Source organism: Sinocyclocheilus rhinocerous, unplaced genomic scaffold (assembly GCF_001515625.1).
Source record: "Sinocyclocheilus rhinocerous isolate Xijiao unplaced genomic scaffold, SAMN03320098_v1.1 scaffold1269, whole genome shotgun sequence".
NCBI lineage: Eukaryota > Metazoa > Chordata > Actinopteri > Cypriniformes > Cyprinidae > Sinocyclocheilus > Sinocyclocheilus rhinocerous.
This window is the reverse complement of record NW_015664194.1, coordinates 67504-88122: the sequence shown is the minus strand read 5'-3', so window position 1 is coordinate 88122 and position 20619 is coordinate 67504. Positions and strand designations below refer to the sequence as shown.

General features: G+C 37.5%; 1 protein-coding gene across 2 annotated transcripts; it reads right to left on the bottom strand.

Moving 5' to 3' along the window:
* Positions 1-640: 640 nt before the first annotated feature.
* On the bottom strand, positions 641-19030 carry LOC107729898 (cingulin). Of its 2 annotated transcripts, none has more exons than XM_016540629.1 (20): positions 18868-19030; positions 13399-14421; positions 12800-12900; positions 11679-11748; positions 8302-8426; positions 8060-8192; positions 7520-7732; positions 7135-7262; positions 5507-5603; positions 5147-5359; positions 4782-4871; positions 4397-4639; positions 3673-3843; positions 3216-3377; positions 2991-3080; positions 2780-2863; positions 2499-2617; positions 2304-2412; positions 1955-2118; positions 641-1268 (listed from the first exon to the last, which is right to left on the bottom strand). In XM_016540629.1, the coding sequence occupies exons 2-20, from the start codon at positions 14410-14412 to the stop codon at positions 1136-1138; spliced, it is 3459 nt and encodes a 1152-aa protein (XP_016396115.1). In that variant the 5' UTR covers positions 14413-14421; positions 18868-19030; the 3' UTR covers positions 641-1135. The 2 variants fall into 2 exon arrangements, with proteins under 2 accessions (XP_016396115.1, XP_016396116.1); XM_016540630.1 differs by lacking the exon at positions 18868-19030 and adding an exon at positions 18641-18678.
* Positions 19031-20619: the final 1589 nt, after the last annotated feature.

Genomic DNA, 20619 nt, shown 5'->3' with positions numbered 1-20619 from the left:
CAAAAATGCTGCATGATGTCTAGAGAAGGATACTGACAAACGCTGAGAAATAATTGACATAGAGGAGAGATACAGCATTACAAGAGAATTTAGCCTTAAATGCAATAACACAGAGAGAGAGAAACTCTGCCAGAGTAACATGACAAAAGTTCAAGTTATTCAAATCTTTTACTGTGTAGTGGAAGAATAAACTTTAAACACAAGACAGTATATACAATACATATCTAATATTGTACAGTGTAATATGAAACCATGTTCCAACAACAGTCAAAAAACTTGTCATCTGACAGATAAATTCATTCTGATAAATCTGAAAATACAGCATGTGTATGTCGCGGGAAAAATGATCGAAAAGCAGCTTAAGTTTTATTAGCTTTCTAAATGCATGAAAATTGAAGGCAAATATATTTTTTTTTCAAAGCCATTACATCAAAAGATGCTTTTCTTTTACTGTCTTGGCACAAAAGGTGTCATTCATAGTGCAAGTTTAGTTCTCACATTAAAGCAACACAAAAACGTCTTCTAAATATCCTTCATTATAATTTGCACTAGTGCATACCATTAAAGATGATAAGGAGAACACTTACCACAGTGTTTCAGTTGAAATTTCATCTATTTTTCTTTCATCTATTTTGAGGATTTAAAATCATTTTGAAACCACAGAGTTAAAGTACTAACTGTCAAACTCCACCTTTATAAACAACCTTGCAGGTTTTATACATTCCATAATTCCTTCACTGATATTTTTTTCCATTACCACAGGGAATTTTGGTAATATGAATAAGGATGTCAAAAACCTTAACAACATTTTATACAAATAAAATTTACTGTGAGTCTACCTAAAACAAACAACATGACACTCATAAACAGAGTAAGAACAAACAACTTTCTTCAGAATTAACCAGTTTTAGCAAAACAATACTAAATGAGCTTTTGGTTGACAACTCTTCACACCGACTGCTTTATTAGGCCTTCAAACCCATCTATCCCATCCCATCCACAACTGCTTTTTTTCCATACTGTGTTGATGTCACATCATTTGTATCCTTCGTGTCTCTTTCGTTATTTTCACATTTACTAGAAAACTCAAATCAAATGTGTGCAAAGATATTTTCCTCCTTCTATAGTTCAGTCTTTAACAGTTGGTGGTCTGAAGTGGCGTTTCAGTGAGAATCGACGTGATGCTTTTTGAGTCAGAGTAACTGTCCTCTTCCTCAGAGCTCAAGGTGCTTCCCAGAGTTGGGCGTCGTGATTGTTGAACCTTCCTCCTAACAAACAAATCACACACATTATAATAGATAATGGAGACCAATATCAGACATAGGACTGTTAATAGTTTAGCATTGTAAGTGCACCCTCTAGTGGCCAGAAAGTTAGCGACACTACTGACTTCTACATTGTTCAGTAGTGTAACAGTAGCTCAGATGTTTTCAAGACAGTGTAGCTTTTTCCTGTACTTTTTCTAATAAGGAGCAACAAACTGATTAAATATTATTATAACATATATACACACACACACACACACACACACTGATTTGTCATTATTTGATATGGATGTTTGATAGATACTCACTTGAGCTCGTTATCCAGTGCGTTGGCTTTGGCCTTTTTTGAGTCAGAGTAACTGTCCTCTTCCTCAGAGCTCAAGGTGCTTCCCAGAGTTGGGCGTCGTGATTGCTGAACCTTCCTCCTAACAAACAAATCACACTGTTAATAGTTTAGCATTGTAAGTGCACCCTCTAGTGGCCAGAAAGTTAGCGACACTACTGACTTCTACATTGTTCAGTAGTGTAACAGTAGCTCAGATGTTTTCAAGACAGTGTAGCTTTTTCCTGTACTTTTTCTAATAAGGAGCAACAAACTGATTAAATATTATTATAACATATATACACACACACACACACACACACACTGATTTGTCATTATTTGATATGGATGTTTGATAGATACTCACTTGAGCTCGTTATCCAGTGCGTTGGCTTTGGCCTGCAGCACCTCCTGCAGCTCCCGCTGCTCCTCAAGATCCCGCAGAACCTTCCGCCTGACGCCCTCCAGACGCTCCACCTCCCCCTCGCTCTCATCCAGCTGACGCTTCAGAGCCTTCACTCGCAGAGACAGCTAGAGAGACACAAACACAGCAGCTGTTTAGATACACACGGCTCCACTCGTCCAGCTACAACTATATATCATCTACAGAAATGACAAATAACATCAAATAAAAAAGGATCTTTCTATTTTAAAGTACATCCAGTACATACTCCAAAACACATGACGTGTATGTTTAAATGTGTGTGTGTGCTTGCCTGGTCTCTCTGTTCAGCATGTTGACTTCGCTCCTGGTCCAGGGTGGCCGTAACGTCCTTAAGTTTCCTGTCCAATCTCCTCTGAGCTGCTAGAATGGTGTTTTTCTCTCTAAATGCAGAAAAGACAGTGGATACATGAATGCTTTATTTATTAATATCCAGTTATGTGCCGATTGTGTTTGTCCAGTTATATACTTTTCTTCACTACGCAAACGGTCCTCCAGTTCCTGAATCTTGTTTTCAAGCATCGTGACTCCAGCAGAGGGACGAGTCTGAGTGCCCATATCAGCGATACGAGACTTTAACTCCTTCACCTGAGACAGCAGATGAAATATAGAGTGATAACAGAATGAAGGTTTTAAATACATACAGTAATAAAACTATTAATGTGATAAAAGAGTGTCAAACATGCATTAATCTAAGATATTCAAGATAGATAGATATTATAAGTCTATTAAAAAGGTCTCTTTGTGTACCTGTCTCTCCAGTGTACTCTTATCCATCTCAAGATCATGTCGGGCTGAACGTTCCTGCATCAGTTCAGAACGGAGCTGATCCACCTTAAAAAAAAAAAACATAAAAAATAAATCGATGTCCCTACTTGTGTATAGCTTATGCTTGCAAACAAAACAAATATAAATGTGACATAAATGAAAAGCATTCTTTAACTAATGTGTGTCTGTGTACCTGCTCTCGACTGCGAGCGATGCGTTCATTCAGTAGCTCTGCTCCACTCTTCTCCTCATCCAACTCGATCTCTAATGTCTTCACTTTGTCCTGAAACAACAACAAACAAATTACTGAAACAGTCTGTTTTCATTTCCCGTCACTCTTAAATCATCTAAAAAGAAAGACTGGGTGCTGTCTAGTTGGATTCACTCAGAAGTCTAGGTGCCAAACCTACACAGTTACCTCTATCAGACGGATCTCTCTGCTGCGGTCCGTCTGTGAGCTTCTCTCCGTCTCCAGCTCGTTCTCCAGGTGTTTGAGACGGCTGCTCAGCAGCTCTTTATCCAGCTGAGCGCTGTCCCTCTCCTCTGAGCATGACAGCAGTTCTTTCTTCAGACGAGACACCTGAGAAACACACACCAAAGCACTGAGTATCTATGCTGTGATCTGAGTTGTGAACTGAAAGTTTGTAAGTTCAAACTAGAGCCAGATCAAAAGACCAGTGGACACAAATGTCCAAAGTTAATAACAATAGATGTAAATGTGCTGATGGATAGGAGCAGTGGGAATATTCTCACAGACAGTGTCTTGATTTTCATGAAGGATGTAGCTTTTTTTTGCTAGAATTAGATTTTTGCCCTATAAACACCATGTTGTACTTTAGCACTATGTGTATCTAGTGAAACCTGGTCTGTCTCACCTCCTCCAGGGTGGTCTTTAAGAGGGCCTGCGCTCTCTGTTGCTCGACCAGCCTGTCTTTACTGAGTCTCTGAGCATCCTGCAGTTCTCTACGAGAACGATCCCTGAATTCATCCAACTGAGACTGAAGAACCTGCACCGACTGACGTGAATCTCCCATCATAGTCTCCATCTGATAGAAATTAAGAACATAAAAACACAATTAAAACATTTCTATTTCAAATAAATGCTGTTCTTTTATACCTTCTATTCAAATAATCCTGAAAAAATGTATCAAAGTTTCCACAAAAATATTAAGCAGCATGACTACTTTCAACATTGATAAAAATAAATGTTTCTTGAGCAGCAAATCAGCATATTAGAATGATTTCTGAAGGATCAAGTGACATTGAAGACTGGAGTAATGATGCTGAAAATTTAGCTTTGCATCACAGGAATAAATTACATTTTAAAATATATGTACATAGAACACAGCTATTTTAATTTGTAATAATATTTCACAATATTACTGTTTTTACTGTATTTGTGATCAAATAAATGCAAACTTGGTGAGCATAAGAGACTTCATTCAAAAACATTTTTAAAAATATTGTACCAACCCCAAACTTTTGAAGAGTAGTGTATTTATAAATTATGTAAATAATTAATAATAAGAAGAAATTGAAAAAATATAAACGCAATAAATAGTAGCATTTTTAAACCGAACAAAAAAAACACACACACACCTCCTTATTGATCTTCTCCATTGCTCGGTCCAGCAGTCTTTTCTGCTCCTCCAGGTCGCTCTTGCCACGTCTCAACGCTTCCCTTTCTCTCTCCCTCTCCTCCAACCGTCTGCTGAGCTCCTCTTTCTCCTGACCCAGTCGAGAAGCGGCACGTCGGGACTCCTCCAGCTGGTTCCTCAGGCTCCGGTTCTCGTCCTCCAGAACATCTGAGGAGCTGTCAGGAACACTGGAGTGCAAGCGTGTCTGGAAATGAAAAGAAGAAGAAAATAGATTAAATGTACATGTAAGACTAAGCTAAATCAGTAGAGATGAATAATTGTGCAAATCATTTTAAAGCAAAATGCTTAAATGCAAAAGGCTATTTTGGATTTTAGGGATGTTTTACCATGCGGGCTATTCTCTCTCTTAAGCGAGCATTGGCCTCTTGAAGTTCTAGGTTGCTTTCAGTATCTTGAGATTGCTCTGACGTTGAGGTCTACACAAACAGGAAGTAAATAGAATAAGGGAACAAATATTACATTTACAGTACTTTTTCCTTTTTCTCAAGGAAAGTGAAAAGCTGTATAAAGCGACAAAATCCCAGTACATCAGAACATATTTCCTCTTTAAAATTCAGCATGTCGAGCGAGAGGTTAGACCAATGAGATGTAGTCTCCTAAATAGGCCAGTTAAGACAAAAACAAATATGGATGAAATAGGATCTTTAATGCACTCTGTTAGCTTTTTAATAATCATCATTTCAAGAATTACCTGTTGTGTTTTCTCCAGCGCTTTTGTGAGTTCCTCTTTGTCTTTCTTTGATTGATCTATTAGTCTGTCAATCTCTGCCTTCAGCTCCTTCTCTCGATTCTCATTGGCTCTTGATACTGATTTAAGCTCCTCCTCCCTTTTTGCTGCCTCTGCTTTCTGTTTTTCCACTTCTGAAAGAGCTTTCTTCAAATCCTCCTGGCACCGCTGCAGCTCCTGAAAATGCAAAGTAACTTTTATACCAGGCTAAAAAATCCTAAGTCTCAAAATTCAGCATTCACAGTGTGTAGTTAGCTGTCACAATGAATCTTTTTGAACCATAGAAGAGATTAAACAGATTGTTGCATTGTATTTGTATCTTACCTTCATTAAAGCGTTTGAATCAGTTTCATCAGGTTGTTTCTTAACTGTGAGCAGCTTCTCTTCCAGTTCCTTCTTCTGCTGCTGAGCCTGCAGCAGCCTGTCCAATAAGACAAACACTAATTAAAACACACCAACACACAATATCACATTCAGCTATTCACTAAAATTATTTCATCCAGTAGAAGAATCAACATCCTATAGAAGAATCTGTTATTTCAGAATCATGAACAGAATTGAAATGATTTATGACATAAGAAAAGATTTGATAAAGATTTGTTTGAGCATCCATTTGGATCACCTGCACTAGAACTTTTGACAGTTCTAGTAGAAGTGCTGTGTTGTGAAGTACTGTATATGATGCACCAGCTCAGATAGTGAGATTAAAGGATTTTATTTTGATTAGTCTTAGAGTTTTATTAGATTTTATAACCTACAGCCAAATTGAAACCAGGGGTTTTTGTTAAATGTGAGCCAAAATCATCACAATTAAAAGAACCAAAGACTTAAACTACTTCAGTCTGTGTGCATTGAATTTATTTAATACACGAGTTTCACAATTTGAGTTGAATTACTGAAATAAATGAACTTTTCCACGACATTCTTATTTATTGAGATGCACCTGTAGATTCTAGTTTAGTGTGTCAGTTTTCACCAGGGCCAGATTTTACGACAATTTACTGATTTACACTAAAACACTTCAACAGTTATAGTTAACTGATGATTAATTTCTGCCAGTGGTGTCAGTAGTTATGCGCCTACAGGACTCAGTCTCACTTTTAAAATGCGCTGCACTGCCCCCGTCTGGCAAACAAGAACCAGAAGTGAACACATGAAACAGAAAGACAACACTAAACATTTAACAAGTACAACTGACATGAACATGTAGCATGAAGCTCATAAAGCACATAATGAACGCAAACAAACTAAGACAACATATAAAACAGATAATGAAACCTGTAGAACAAGATTATGAGTTACAGTTCAGATCAAATCCTGCTGTAAAAAACTAAATGCGCTTTAAAACATTTCTGTTTTTAATGTATTTTTGATCAAATAAATGCAGCTTTGGTGAGCATAAGCGATCTTACAGACCCTAAAATTTTGAAGAGCAGTGAGTGTGAACTGGATACAGGATAATAACAGTATCTACATGTGAAGTAACACATCAGGCAAATGAAATGTGGACCTTTTATCCTACAGGACCAGAAGACAAAATTCTAGCCAAACATTTATTATACATACTGAAGTCTGGATGTAAATAAAGGGTGCTGTCACAAGATTGTTTGTATATGATTACAGATGATGAGTCTCTTAACTCCTTAGACAAATATGGACTTGAACCTTGGAGTGACACCTTAAGATCTTACTAAACAATTTATCAAATTATAAAACAATGTTTTACGTGATTAAGGCTGCATAGCTATGGATATATGTTGCTAGAATACTATAATTTGGCTGGATGCCCTAACCTTACTGGTGGGCTTCAACGCTCATCTGCATAAAATTCAAATTAAACACTACCAAACAGTCATTGGATCCAATTCACATCACATAACCGAGATTCCCCAAAACTTTGGCATCACTATATAAATGTTTCAAAAGTTGATGTTTCATGTGTCAGAGCTTACTCCCGGTTGGCAGAGCTAAGCTGCTCCTTCCATTGGTCGCTCTGCTCTTTGTATCCCTCCAGCTCCTCCTCCAGAGTCAAGATGGAAGCATTAACCTTCTGACGCTCCTCCTCGATTTCCAGCTGAGACTGCGGATAAGGCCAGAGGAAAAGACAACAGGTATCAGTGAAAGCTTTAATTCTGTACTTTGCACCCCTTCAAGATTGCTAAAAGTCCTCCTCACAACGGTTTGGACAACAAAACAGATCACACATCTGAATCGATCCTGCCTAGGTATCAGGCATGAGGTGACAAGTGATAAAACATTTCTCTTCCATGATAATCCCCGTAAGGAAGGGACTCAGAACGTGAGACACATTCATTCAGTCTTGTAGTGGATGTTCACCTGTGAGACGGTCTCCATGCTGTGACGCAGGGCGTCCATGTCTTGACTGTACTGCTCTCTCAGGGCCTCCATCTCTTTATCATGGGACTCCACCTCATCCTTCAGGGCTCCTTTCAGAGCGGTGAGCTCTCGCTCTCGCTGCCTCAGTGTGTCCTCCAGTTTCTGCTTCAGCATCAGAGACTCTGACAGCTCTGCCTGCACTGTCATCAAGTCCTGCAGAGAAAAAGAGTGTTTAAGGGAAAACTAAATTTCACTTTCAAAATCAGCTTTATAAAGAATAGTATCTTACAAATGATAGATAGATAGATAGATAGATAAGATAGATCAGATAGAGTATTTGTGTAGATACTGTGTATCTATTGTTGCATACCTTTTCAATTTTATTACCTGTAGTTTGCATTTATTTACACTTTAATTTAGACATCTTGATGCAATATGTTATTAGGTATTTAAAGCATTAAAAATAGCTGAGTATGGGGCATTAATAGCAGACATCACAATCATTCTGTATCATAATCATAATCATTATTGTGTGCATACTAGCTGCATTGTGTCGGACTGAGGTGAGTTTTCCAGTGTTCGTCTGAGCTCCTCCTGGAGCTGAGCTAGCTGATCCTCCTGCTGCCGTAAGCGAGACTCCGCTGCCTCTCTATCCATACGCAGCTCCGCCATTCTGAAGAGAGGAAGTCAATATCAGACAAATCTCATTCAAACTCCACAGGGTTATATTTTCTGTTGGAAATGAACATTTGCTTCTTGTTTTAATGCACATAGAGACTCACTGGTCCTGGTTTTCCTGTAGTTCTCTCTTGGCCTTGTCCAGGAGTTGCTGGAATTGTGTGTTTTTGTTGAACACCTGCTCCAGTTCAGACTTCATATTGCTGTCAGTCACTAAGATCTGCGGACCCTGTGGAGCACAAAGCCCCAATGAACTTTAACAATAACTGTAATTATTTGGGTTCAAAACAAATAAAGCTGTACTGACAGCATGCTGAAAATTCACACTTACAGTAATGCATTTACAATAAAAATCTATGGGTTCAAAAAGCTCAAGTTTTCATCAAAGCGCATGTCAAAATGTGTGTCTTATGATCAGTGAAGTTATTTAAATTATCCTTGTAGGGATGGGGCTACTGTTCAAGGCAGCTGAGCAGGCTGTACATTGCTGGCGTAAATCCCGTAAAAACTCCTTCCTGGTGTCAGGACTCCTGACTCCTCATTTTATCGTGATTTATCGTGAAACCGGTAATCGTTCCATCCCTACTCCTGATACAGATACGCCTAAATGAATAATCGTATATCTGCACATGGCTGATCTTAATTTAATGAGGAAACATAAAACACGAAGAATTATATCTGAAACATGCACACAGCCAATAGGCAGCTGTGTGCTCCTCAAATAACCCAGTCCTCTAGGATATCCCATCAGACTATTCAACTGCTGTTGCCATCATTATAATGACCACACATGGCTACTATGAGGTCATTTGAACTGACCTCTTGTGTTGCAGGGTCTAAAGTTACTTCTTGAATAAAAAAAGAACTCTTAAATTAAATTACTACTAAAGTCATCTTATTATAAGTAAACCTCCAACACCAATGTAAATCTAAACAATTAGACATGTAGATAATTTTAGGAAGAATACAACCTAATCAGCTCAATTGATCATCATACACTACCATACAAAATACATTATGTATATTATTATTTGAAAGAAGTGTCTTATAATCGCCAAGACTCCATTTATGTGATCAAAAATACAGTAAAAACATTAATAATGCGAAATATTATTACAAATAAAAGTAATGGTTTTCTATTTGAATATATTTTAAAATGTCATTTATTCCTGGCAAAGCTGAATTTTCAGCATCATTGCTCCAGTCTTCAGTGTCACATGATCTTTCAGAAATCATTCTAACATGCTGATTTGCTGCTCAAGAAACAATTTTTATTATCAATGTTGAGAACAGCTGTGCTGCTTAATATTTTTGTTGAAATCATGATGCATTTTTTTTTATTTTCAGAACTATAAATGTTCAAAAGAACAGCATTTATAGAAACAGAACGCTTTTTGTAACATTATAAATGTCTTTACTGCCGTAACTTTTGATCAATTTAATGCCTCCTTGCTCAATAAAAGTACCAACTTCTATCTGAAAAATTTAAACTTAGAAGTAGTGTATAATCTCAGTATAAACACAATCTCCAAGTGTCTGAAAAGGTGCACTCCACGCTAATGAGCTTAATTAACGACAGTCGCAACATCTCCCAGCAATACTGCCCACAACAACAACAGAGTTTATCATGCATGGACGAGTGCTCAGTGGGATATGACAGCATAAGAGGCTGTAACCCAAACAGACATGCAGAGAGCCCCCAGGTTGAGGGGAAACCCTCCCTCTTAGGCATCCATTTCCATTATAACTTAATTATTGATGGATCACAAAGAGCGAGCTCTCAACCACGCGGCCCTAATCAGCTTTCCTTGTTGAGGCGACGGTTGCCAAGAGACCGCAGGAGGATATTTCACATGCAGGAAGCTTATGCAAACACGTAGGCTAACAATATTATACAGACACGCACACCCATGCATGTGTGTACGTACAGGACGAAACAGAAACCCGTCTTTAAAGGGATATTTCCCTCCAAATTAAAATTATTTACGTACTCTCGTTTCGTTCTAAAGCTGAATGAGTTACTTCTCTTGAAGACACAAAAGGTGCTGTTCTTTTAGTCAATATCCTTGCCAATTTTCAATTTAATGAAATTGAATGAGGACTGGGGCTGTCAAGCTCCAAAAAGGACATAAAAGCGCCATAAAAATGTAATTAAAGTGATCATTTAAGTATTATAATATGTCTTCTGTAGTCATATGATAGCTTTGTGTGAGCAACAAACTTTTAAGCAACAGAATTTAAGTTGCTGTTCACTGATAACCTGGTATGAGAACTAGATCAGTCCGATTCATGAACGAATCACTCAGACTGGTTTTGTGAACTGAATCAATAGTTCACTGAAAGCATCCAATTCAAAAGCATGATTCGTTAACAAATTGGACAATGGACATCTCTCTCATCAACAACATACTAGGAAAAACAAGTGAATTGAATTTTAGCCTGAAATCTCTATCAAATGACTTCAAAAAACTGAAATATAGAATGGAAGTCATATGTAGCACTTTCCTGGTATTTTCATGGTGCTACTGGTAGCTCACGAGCGACGTGTTGGAGACCCCTGCTAGTCTAGACAGTTACCTATGACTATTATTTTATTAATACAGTTGTCTGATTGATTTTATGGTCTCAAGCACTCAGAAATCGCACAAAAGAAAATTAAGCAGTTGTACTACGATAAAACCATGGTTAATTTTTGTAAGGGTTGTGATGTGGCCAAAAATTAAAGATTAAGTGGATATTTGAATTAAATGTCTATTAAACAAGGATATGATTGTCCTGTAGGTGTAACAGCAGCAATTACCCGGCCTTTGGCTCCCTTTGGAGGCATTTGTAATAACATGTAATGTTGAGAAGAAGAAAAAAACAATAGACACCATCACAAAAATTTTTATGGTTTTACTGGTTATAATGGGACTTGTATTGGTTTTAATGGAAACTATAATGGACTCTGTTGGTCTCTACTTGGTCACCTTCTATTGGTGGCTTGTTAAAACCACTAAATCCTAATGGAATATGTCCCAAAACACACTACAGAAAACCATTTTTTAATGGTTTTAATGGTTAAAAGTTGATGGTTTTTAATGTTTCCATGACTGGTTCCATGAAACAAAGACAGCCATGTAAGTTTGGAACAACATGAGGTTCAGTAAATGATATTGGAATTTCACTTTTGGTGCACTGGCCCTTTAAATAAAGCCCTTTCTTAGCTGACCTACTCTCTTTAAAATGCATAATCATAATGATTATTGTCTCTTTAACAAGCGTGCTCATTTCTTCATAAAAATACTTGTCTTGTTGCGGTTATCTCCTCTCACTGTCTCAAAATATCTTTCTCACAATCATGCAAAACAGGGACCGATACGCAAACCATGGGCACACACACACCCTCTCTAGATGTAGCTTCCTCATTCAGCAGACACTGTGCTAGCGCTACTGAGTGCTGGGAAATGCAAACTGATTTATTGAATACAAGCGTGCTTACCTTCACCCCACAGAACCTGTCATGAATGAGGCTTGCTTTGTGTTTGATGGCTGACTCACTCTCAATAGACCTAGTGTTAGAAAATATGAAGGGAAATTGAATGAGCCAGAGACAGACTAGACTATGGCATGTTCTAAAGAAAATGTAAGAGATATATGCCAGGGTTGCTAGGGTGTTTGAAGTGGTTTTAAGCATGTTTTTAGGGTATTCTGGTTGAATGCTACTGCATTGCTAAAGTGTGAGTGGTATTCAGCATGTTGGTATTTGTTGAAGCCCCTATGAGAAATACAGTTAAAATAGTATAAGCTTACAAAATATTATTCAATTTATCTCTCGAGTCACTCCTCCAATATTACAGCTGTCATCGGTAATATTGTTGTGTGAAATCAAGCCAAGACTTTTAAAAAAGTAGTACAATGTATGTCTAGTAACACTTTAGTATAGGGACCAACTCTCACTATTAACTAGTTGCTTATTAGCATGCCTATTATTAAAGGGGTCATATGATGTGATTTCAAGTTTTCCTTTCTCTTTGGAGAGTTACAAGCTGTTCATGAATAGATAAGATCCCTAAAGTTGCAAAGACTAAAGTCTCAAACCCAAAGAGATATTCTGCCAATCATAACGCACTGGATAGCTGGCCAATCAGAGCACACCTCGCTTTTCAGACCGATAAGCTTTGTAAAAATCGACGCATTTCAGAAAGGTGGGGCATAGAGGAGAAACAATAATGTACAGTATGTGGAAAATAATGTGTTTTTTTAACCTTAAACCGCATAAACACATTGCATTACACCAAATAATGTTCTTTTTAGCATCATCATATGACCCCTTTAACATATCTGTTTATTAGTACTTCTAAAGCACAAATTCTGCATGACCATATTCTACATCCCTAATCCGACCCAATACCTAAACTTAACAACTACCTTACTATTACTAAGCAGCAAATTAGGAGTTTGTTGAGTTAAAAGTCATAGTTAATGGTTTGTTAATAGCGAGAATTGGACCTTAAAATAAAGTGTGACTGTATGTCTTTATAAATGTACTTCACCAACCATATCGTGAAATACATTTATAGGCAACTTTGAGGCTCTGTAAAATAAAGATAATTATTATACCCCTCTTTAAGTATGTTGTAAATGGCTTGTTTGGTCTGGGTATCCTCTCCATTTCCATTCTCTGCACTTGTGGTCTGGCTCTTTATGAGGTCAGGGGTCACCTGGAAAAAAGACATATCAAATGCGCGTTATTTTTGAAATACCATACATAAAACTGCCCCTGAAATAGGTGCTCAGAGAGCCAATCAAAAAACTTTGAGGCAGTTCTCTAACCAAAAGTGTATGTTTAGTGCCGGACTACATCTTCTCCAAAATAAAGCCTTCCAAAAGCATGCTTGGCATCTTATTGCCAGCAATCCCGTATGCACAAAATGATTAACAAGCAGAAAGCATTTTTAATTGGCTGGAAAAAAAGCATGAATATGATTTGTAAGAAGATTTTGTAAGCATGCTTTTCCAAAAAACACCTTTAAAGTTACAATGAAAACAATGTGGTGACAGATCTTTTCTTCCATATTGTGAAGAAAATCTGAACGAAATGGACTACTTTTAAAAGAAAAATGTAGTGTGGGGACTTGGTTGTATTGAAAGGTTCCTGATTGGATTTTTAAGGTGTGCCAACTTTATGCAAGAAGAAGAACAATATCTTGAGGACTCACTGGTTTCTTTGGTAGAGCAGGTGGTGCTTCTTTGGGCACAAACAGCTTTGGAGATTGGCTGAAGGTGAGGGGTTTGGATTTGGGGATAGCGGCCACTTTAGCCACAGAGGTGGAGTCTCGTCCTAGACTGCCGGTTGATGGTTTCGGTGAGCTGAGTTTGGGCACTGTAGCTGGAGTAATGGAAGCATAGGGGTTTATCGTTGGTGATGTTGGTGGGGGCTCATCTGTAGGTTTATTGAGGGCATCCACACTGTGAGACCGAACTCGGTTATCAAGACGAATTTGAGTTCGGGGTTCTGAGTTTGAAATATCACCAAAACTACCACCACCAAACCGGTTAATAAGTTTATTAATGGGAGCCAGTGACTTGGTGTCTATAGCTGGGGCTTTGTCGTCATCCAATGAGGCTCCATTTAGCCCTGTCCCATTCAGACTACTCCCAATACCATTCTGCTTGACCTTCCTAAGCCCTGCTTCGTTAAAACAATTGCCGTCTTTTTTATCCAACTTGGGAGCCACAGCAGAAGGGGTGAGATGTTCTGTAGTCCTGGGCTCAGCTTCTCCTTGAGTCCCTGCCTGTCCATCACCAGGTGGCCTTCTTAAGGGGCTCCCAAAGTCCTCATCTGGAGAGCTAGGTTGGTCAGCGGGGATATAGGAACCCTGGGGAGTCCGAGCTCCTTCCCTTTGTCCCAGAATCAGGGTGTTGTATGGGGAGGTTTGAGAAACAATTGGAGCTGAGCTCTGGATTTGTGGTTGAGTCTTCAGTTGTACCCCGTAAGAGTCCCCCTTTTCTCCGTCCTTGAGCACCACGTATGGTTGTCCCGATATGCCTTGCACCCGCACAGCTACTCCATACTTAGACGGCGAAGGAGTCCCGTTACTGACGCCACCAACTCCACCAGCCAGTCGACTCCTGTCTGGGAACCCTCCGCCGGCGTCGTCCAAATCTTTGATGAAGCGAATCTGGACACCATAGTCCAGAGGGGGCTTCCTGTCTGCTGAGAGGGAGCTCATTGTGACCTGCTGTGGTGCCAAGACAAAGAATTTAATAAATCAGTGCACTAGCCCATTTAGAGACTAAACTAAAAGGCTAGACTGTTTGGTGGACTATTTGAGGAGCCCAAAGAGGGCACAGATACACAAAGAAGCCACAACATGAATTACAAAGCAATAAACCAAAACTTGGTAAACTCCATATTTAAATTTTCAAATGAAAACAAGGCTGTGTGGGATAGATTTACAGTCTGATCAAAAGTTTGTAGAATTTTTAGGTTCAACAGGAAGTGACACTTCATTTTCACAACCTACATTCTCTGGAGTTTTTTGTCTACTGGAAATTCTTTGCAAAGACGTTTTTTCAATGCTAAGTCAGCCGAACAATTTGCCGTTGGTTATAAAGTTGTCCAACCCATTGAACATGCTTGTGATTCATGTAAATCACAACCCTAACCCTTACCCATGGCACAGAGTTTAGGGCCCACAAAAAATTCAAGCAAATTTTAAAACACAAAACATCTTCTCAGTGTTGTTATTCTTAACTAAAACTAAAACCATTAAAATTGTTTCCGTTAATTGACATAAAATAAAATAAAATTTGTTGAAATTGCTGAAATGTTAGCTTGCCAACTAAACTAAAATAAGCTGAAGTACCAAAATTACTAAAACTAAAATTAACACTATGAACACAAAAAAGTACATACTGAAGTACTGTACTAATACCTTTTTGTATTAATAGTATTTTTTACAGCCAGAATGGCAAGCAATTCATTCAAACATCTAAGCTTTTTCAGAAAAATGCTTAGTCCTGTTAGACTTGATGCTGATTTGCTGCTTCCATCTTGGCTCACCTTTCAAATTTATGTCGGACTATTAATATTTCCCAAGAGACCATTTAACAAACCACTCTCAACTCCTTGATATAGTGTCACACTTTGGTAAATAGAAATATGAAGCAGTTTTGTATGTGACACAGCTATCAGGTATCGGCACAGGTATTGAGAGTCTTCTCACATGTGAAAAGAGAAAGATATTGTTTGTGTGTGACAAACAGGTGTGCCTGCTGGTAGGAGCAGGTTCTAGCACATTCCACTCTGCTTCCTGTCTTCCCGTTTTCCTAGAACACAGTTCCAGTACGCAGGAGAGCTAACATTAGCTCAAAAACAGCTTATCACTCTGACGGGAACATTTCTCAAATCATATCAAAGTGCCACAGAGCATGTTTGCATGACAGCTCAAAGATGCTGAGTCTAATCTGCTGATTAACTGAGTTACTGGTGTTTAAAGAGGCGCATATGTGCTCTATTGTATGAAGCAAGTGCTGCAGAAAACATCCAGAGCTATGCAGGGCATTATCTAAAGCCCACGTTTTACCACCTCATCAGTGTGTGCAATCTCGATATAAGTCAACAATAGCTTTGTGTATGCAGTAGTATGTTGCATCCCGTGTTAAACACAAACTTATAATGCACCAGCATAACGCTGGGGGGCAAAAACTGAAGACATTGAGAACTAAAATAACAGTCCACAAACTCTGGTCTATCAATGAATAACTTATTGAAACAGGGGTATTTGGTTACATTATAACTGCCAGCACTTCTGTTGAGCCATTGGGTGTGATTAGCTACTCAAAGTCAGCCATTGTCTTCCTCACATAGGCGGGATTCCAGGCATTCCAGTAAAATGGAACCCACCATGTGATTTCTCATTGGTTAAAGGAGCAGATTAATTATGTGAAACCTGTATATATTTAACTGTATATTTTTCAATTTAGTTTCTTGTCAAGACAACATGTGAGTGACAAATATTTCTCAGACAAAAATATATACTTTCACCAAATGAAAACTCTTTAAGGGTGCAAGTTTTCCAGGTTTCTCAAATTATTGCATTAGAAGAACCCATGTGTTTACATCCGCCAAACATTAAAGCTACAAACTTATGAAAACAGGTCTGGATAGTTATGTGGATGTGATTCTCTCCCTCCACAAGGCACTGGGTCCCACCTGGCATCAGAATGGCTGTTTGTTCTTGGAGGAATGTTACTAAACTAGATCATCAGTTCTTTGTACCATCTTCCATTCATGCAGTAAAATTAACAATACAAAATATTGTGCTGCACATACTCTTGACTACTTAGAAAAGCATGTGATGATTGATTTCTATGTAATAAACCAAATTGCCGCCCCATTTCTGACCAATTTTATGCAACATTAATTCTACCAAAATGTAAAAAAAAAAAAATCTAATAGGCATATCAGATCATATCACTAGTCTTCGAAAATGAAGCCTTTGATTTAGCATGTTAATTAGTGAACGATGATACTCAGTTTTACTGTAATAGTAATCAATAGCTTTAGCTGCGTTTTCATTTCTTTTAATTCAACCACACTACTGGTAAAAATTTGTTACATCTAGGGTTGCAAAGTGGCAGCAAATTTCAGGTAAATTTTCCACCCCTTTGCAACCCATCATGTATCACACATAATTTTGTATATTTAAAGTTGCGTTGAAATGGAAGTAGTGACCGATTTTTTCTTGTGACTTACATCCAAATGTCACAGATGATCAAAAAAGAAAAAATGCATTTAGAAAATCGATTTATTTCCTGTATTAAAATCAATTCATTTGGATTTACTTCCATTTTCCCTTGATTTCTTGAAACTTTACACTCAAACCACACTCAAATTTCTAGAAATAGATTTTCACTTCTGTATGAATGACTCACATATAAAAAGCACATTATGTCAACCCCTCACATAAATGTGTACACACAAACACTGCATGCAATGTTACAGATTATGAGTATCACATCAGACCCTTTAGGTTTATAATAACACAATAACATGAATCATCCCAGCTGCATGTTTCACATGGAAATAAAAAAGGATCATTGACTTAACTCTTGTTGAGAAAAATTGCTCTTGTTTAAAAAATACCTAACCAGATTTGTTAGGGTTTTATTTACAGTTTCCACTCTCTTTGAAAGTATTAGTACCCTGAGGGTACCTGTGGCTGAACTGGCTTCAATTCATTCATTGTTTTCTTGGCTGATGCTTCTATGGGGAAAATGCTATTTAGGTCAATTACGTCAACACAGTCTTTAGCCCAAATATGGACATCTTTCACTTTTCATCACTTCCAAAATGTCACCAAATGTAGTCTAAATAACTGCTATTTAATTTACATGGTCCCCAAAAAGTAAACTCTTGACCGAGTGGCATTGTACTATATGAAAATTATGCTAGACAATTTCTCTAACAAACGTATAACTTTTTTTTTTTTTTTTCTGAGCCATTGTTTAATCCACTTTTACCCAACTGTCCCATGGTTATTTTAGTTGGATGTATTAAGTCAATTCTCCTCAAGTTCACACAGGTGTCTGAGCAGAATAACCGCATGAACATGAACATATCCCACAAATATATGACTGCTATTCAAACATATGAATTTGAATAGCAATAAATTGTAATTTAATGTGTTTTTCTCTGTGACTGGAATGAGTTAACCAGAAAATGAAAAAGTAATTTTCCTCTTTACTCTGAAGAGTAAATATATATAGTTTAATTTTTGTGATTTTTTTTTTTATTGTAATGTGTTCTCTGTCTTTAATACAATGTTATAATACATAATACATGACATGATAGAATTTGGGTTTGAGGCTAGATTGGAGTTATTGTGTCATTTACAATTAGACACCACTATGTTCTAGTTACACTGTGTTGGAAATAACCAAGAGCTAAATATTAAATTTCACTGAGACAGGCACTTTTTAGAGGAGCTGTTTTTGTCCCTAAGTTTCTCTATTCACAGATATGACTTGAGAGAGATGAGGAAGCACAAGCAAAGGTGCAGAATGAAACGATTTTTTCAGTCGTGTTCAAATTGCGTCACACCCACCCAGCAAGTCAGTCAGTATCGGTGGGATCGAAACCAGCATGTTATTTTAATATACGTGGTTAAAGTTACATCAATAATACAAAAAAGAATAGAAAAATCATGGCGACAGTTTTGACTTATTGTTTAGTTGTGTTGTCCTTTGACTTTAATCTCTGTAAAAGATATAGACACAAAGGTACACACATAGGCTATGCGATCAAAACCCCTTTTAAATCATATGGGATATTTTAAATTCGCAACTTTGTCAATACATAATATACAAAAAAAATGACACTGATCGGTTCTACTGGGATCAACGCAGGTCAAAGTCATACTGACTTTATTATTTTTATAGAGGAGAGACGCCAACCTGGATCAGCGCATCTTCTGTAATCCAGCCTGCAGCTTCAGACACAAAGCAACAGGTGTTTCTTTGCTTCGCTCAGCAGAACTCCAGCGTAATTGTGAAACCATGCGATTATGGATTATAACAACTGAAAGGCTGGACACAAACCCGCAGCCATGAACAGCAACAAACACAAAAAGCCCAATGCAAATATACACCGCTGGGTAAACAAAGACATTCCTTCTGCTTACCTGTTTTCCGAAACCTTCAGCAATGACCTTCACTAGGCACAAAATAATAAAGAAGCTCTTTTTAGGTTTAGTGTCAATTAAAAACTCCTCGTTGAGACCGAGGATGAACAATCCATGCAAAACTGTCAGTGCGTTTTTTCCGAAACAACCTGTTGCCTTTGCGTCGTTGATCCGCCCCTCCTGAGCGCTCATTGGCTGAAGAATTGTCCCAAGGCCGGCCGATTGGAACACCTGATTGGCCGAGATTCACTGTCAATCAAATACAAATAATTCAGGGCCCGTCCATTAACCAATTTAAGAAACTTGATGCCACTGTTTATTCCCGTTAAAATTGCATTTTGTTTTAAAACAACAAACTACAAATAATAAAAAAGTTGTGAAAATAAACTAAAAATAGTTAACGTGTATCATAAGGTCACAACAATTGGTTTAAGCCAGATAACATAAGTTTTATTTTTAACGTTCTTTCTTATAAAGATTTTAGTTAGCAGATTTGTCAGTTTATTAGAATATAATTCAGTGTCAAAATGGAAATGTTTTTTTTTTACCTTTAGTAAAAACATAATAGAACTGCAACACTAGAACAATTTTCTGTGTTAATCATTTGAAAAATTATGGATCCATGAATGATTTAGACATTTGTTCCGCTCACCTTTCATGAATATGGCCATTCATAGCTTACTTTAGCATTTCTAACTAGTTTATACACCCAAAATTAGCATTTTCGAAGCATGAGTTTCCTTGGATATTTACAGCAGCTTTTTGAATAGGTTTTGTTTTTTGAGTAAAATAAGGTCTGTGGTTAATATTACTTGAAGGGACTTTTGTGTTTTGTTTTTTTAACAAAATTACAGTTGGCAAAAACTGCTAAAAGGGCTAAAACTACCACAAGAATTCAAACTGATGTGCTTTATAAACTGTAGCAGTTCTTGCATAGCAACTTGTTAGCAAGCCGTTTAAAAACACAGAAGCTTCAAAATGCAAGACTGAGATAATTTAAGTTGTTGCACAAAACATGCACCCTCAAAATAATGTTAACCACAGACTTTATTTTACTAAATTCTGAAATCCCAGGGAAACCATGGTGAATTAAGTCTTCTGGGTTGCCCTACAAATTTATGAAACTGCTATAGACATCACAAATATAGTCATGAAATCACAATTGATACAAGTGTTTTGTTTAAAACATCTTAAAAACAGTTGACTGTCAGCTAACTGACAGGAGTACCAAAATGCTGTTTTGTTTTTATATATATATTTCAAGAAACTTTTTTAAATATTATTTTAAAGACTGCTGAGCTGAAAATAAACATGTCAAAAATATCTTTAATTACATGCCTTAGTTTAGTTTTTTTTTACCTATATTTAATACAATAATAAAAGGTCACAAAAAAGACTTGTAAAAAAACAATTCAATTTACTTCTTTCAGTACAGAGTCAGAGGTACTCTGTACTGAAGAGTACCCCCCCCCATCCATCCATCCCACCCCATATTACTGCACAATGCTGGCAAATGGAGGGCACCAGAGCAAGCACATTGAACAGCATACACATAGGTACATAAAAAGTAACAAATTAGAAAAAGGCAACTTGGACAGAAATGCAGAAATAAAAAAAGAGAGAAACTGCAAACATCTTACTCTGCGACAACATTTGATTTCGTTGTGTTATTTGGTCTACTTCAAAGCCCAGGATGAGGCCTAATCGGAACAGTAAAAGTAACAATTAAAACAGTTCTGATGGAGTACTGCA

Bases quoted from the DNA above. Each gene is read 5' to 3' on its own strand.
- LOC107729898 (XM_016540629.1), bottom strand. From the start codon at position 14,412: ATGAGCTCCCTCTCAGCAGACAGGAAGCCCCCTCTGGACTATGGTGTC. The intron at 7,733-8,059 runs GTATGCACACAA...TTTTCTCTGCAG, and splicing joins AGTCCGACACAATGCAGCTA to GACTTGATGACAGTGCAGGC. The intron at 5,360-5,506 runs GTAAGATACAAA...TTGCATTTTCAG, and splicing joins ATTCAAACGCTTTAATGAAG to GAGCTGCAGCGGTGCCAGGA.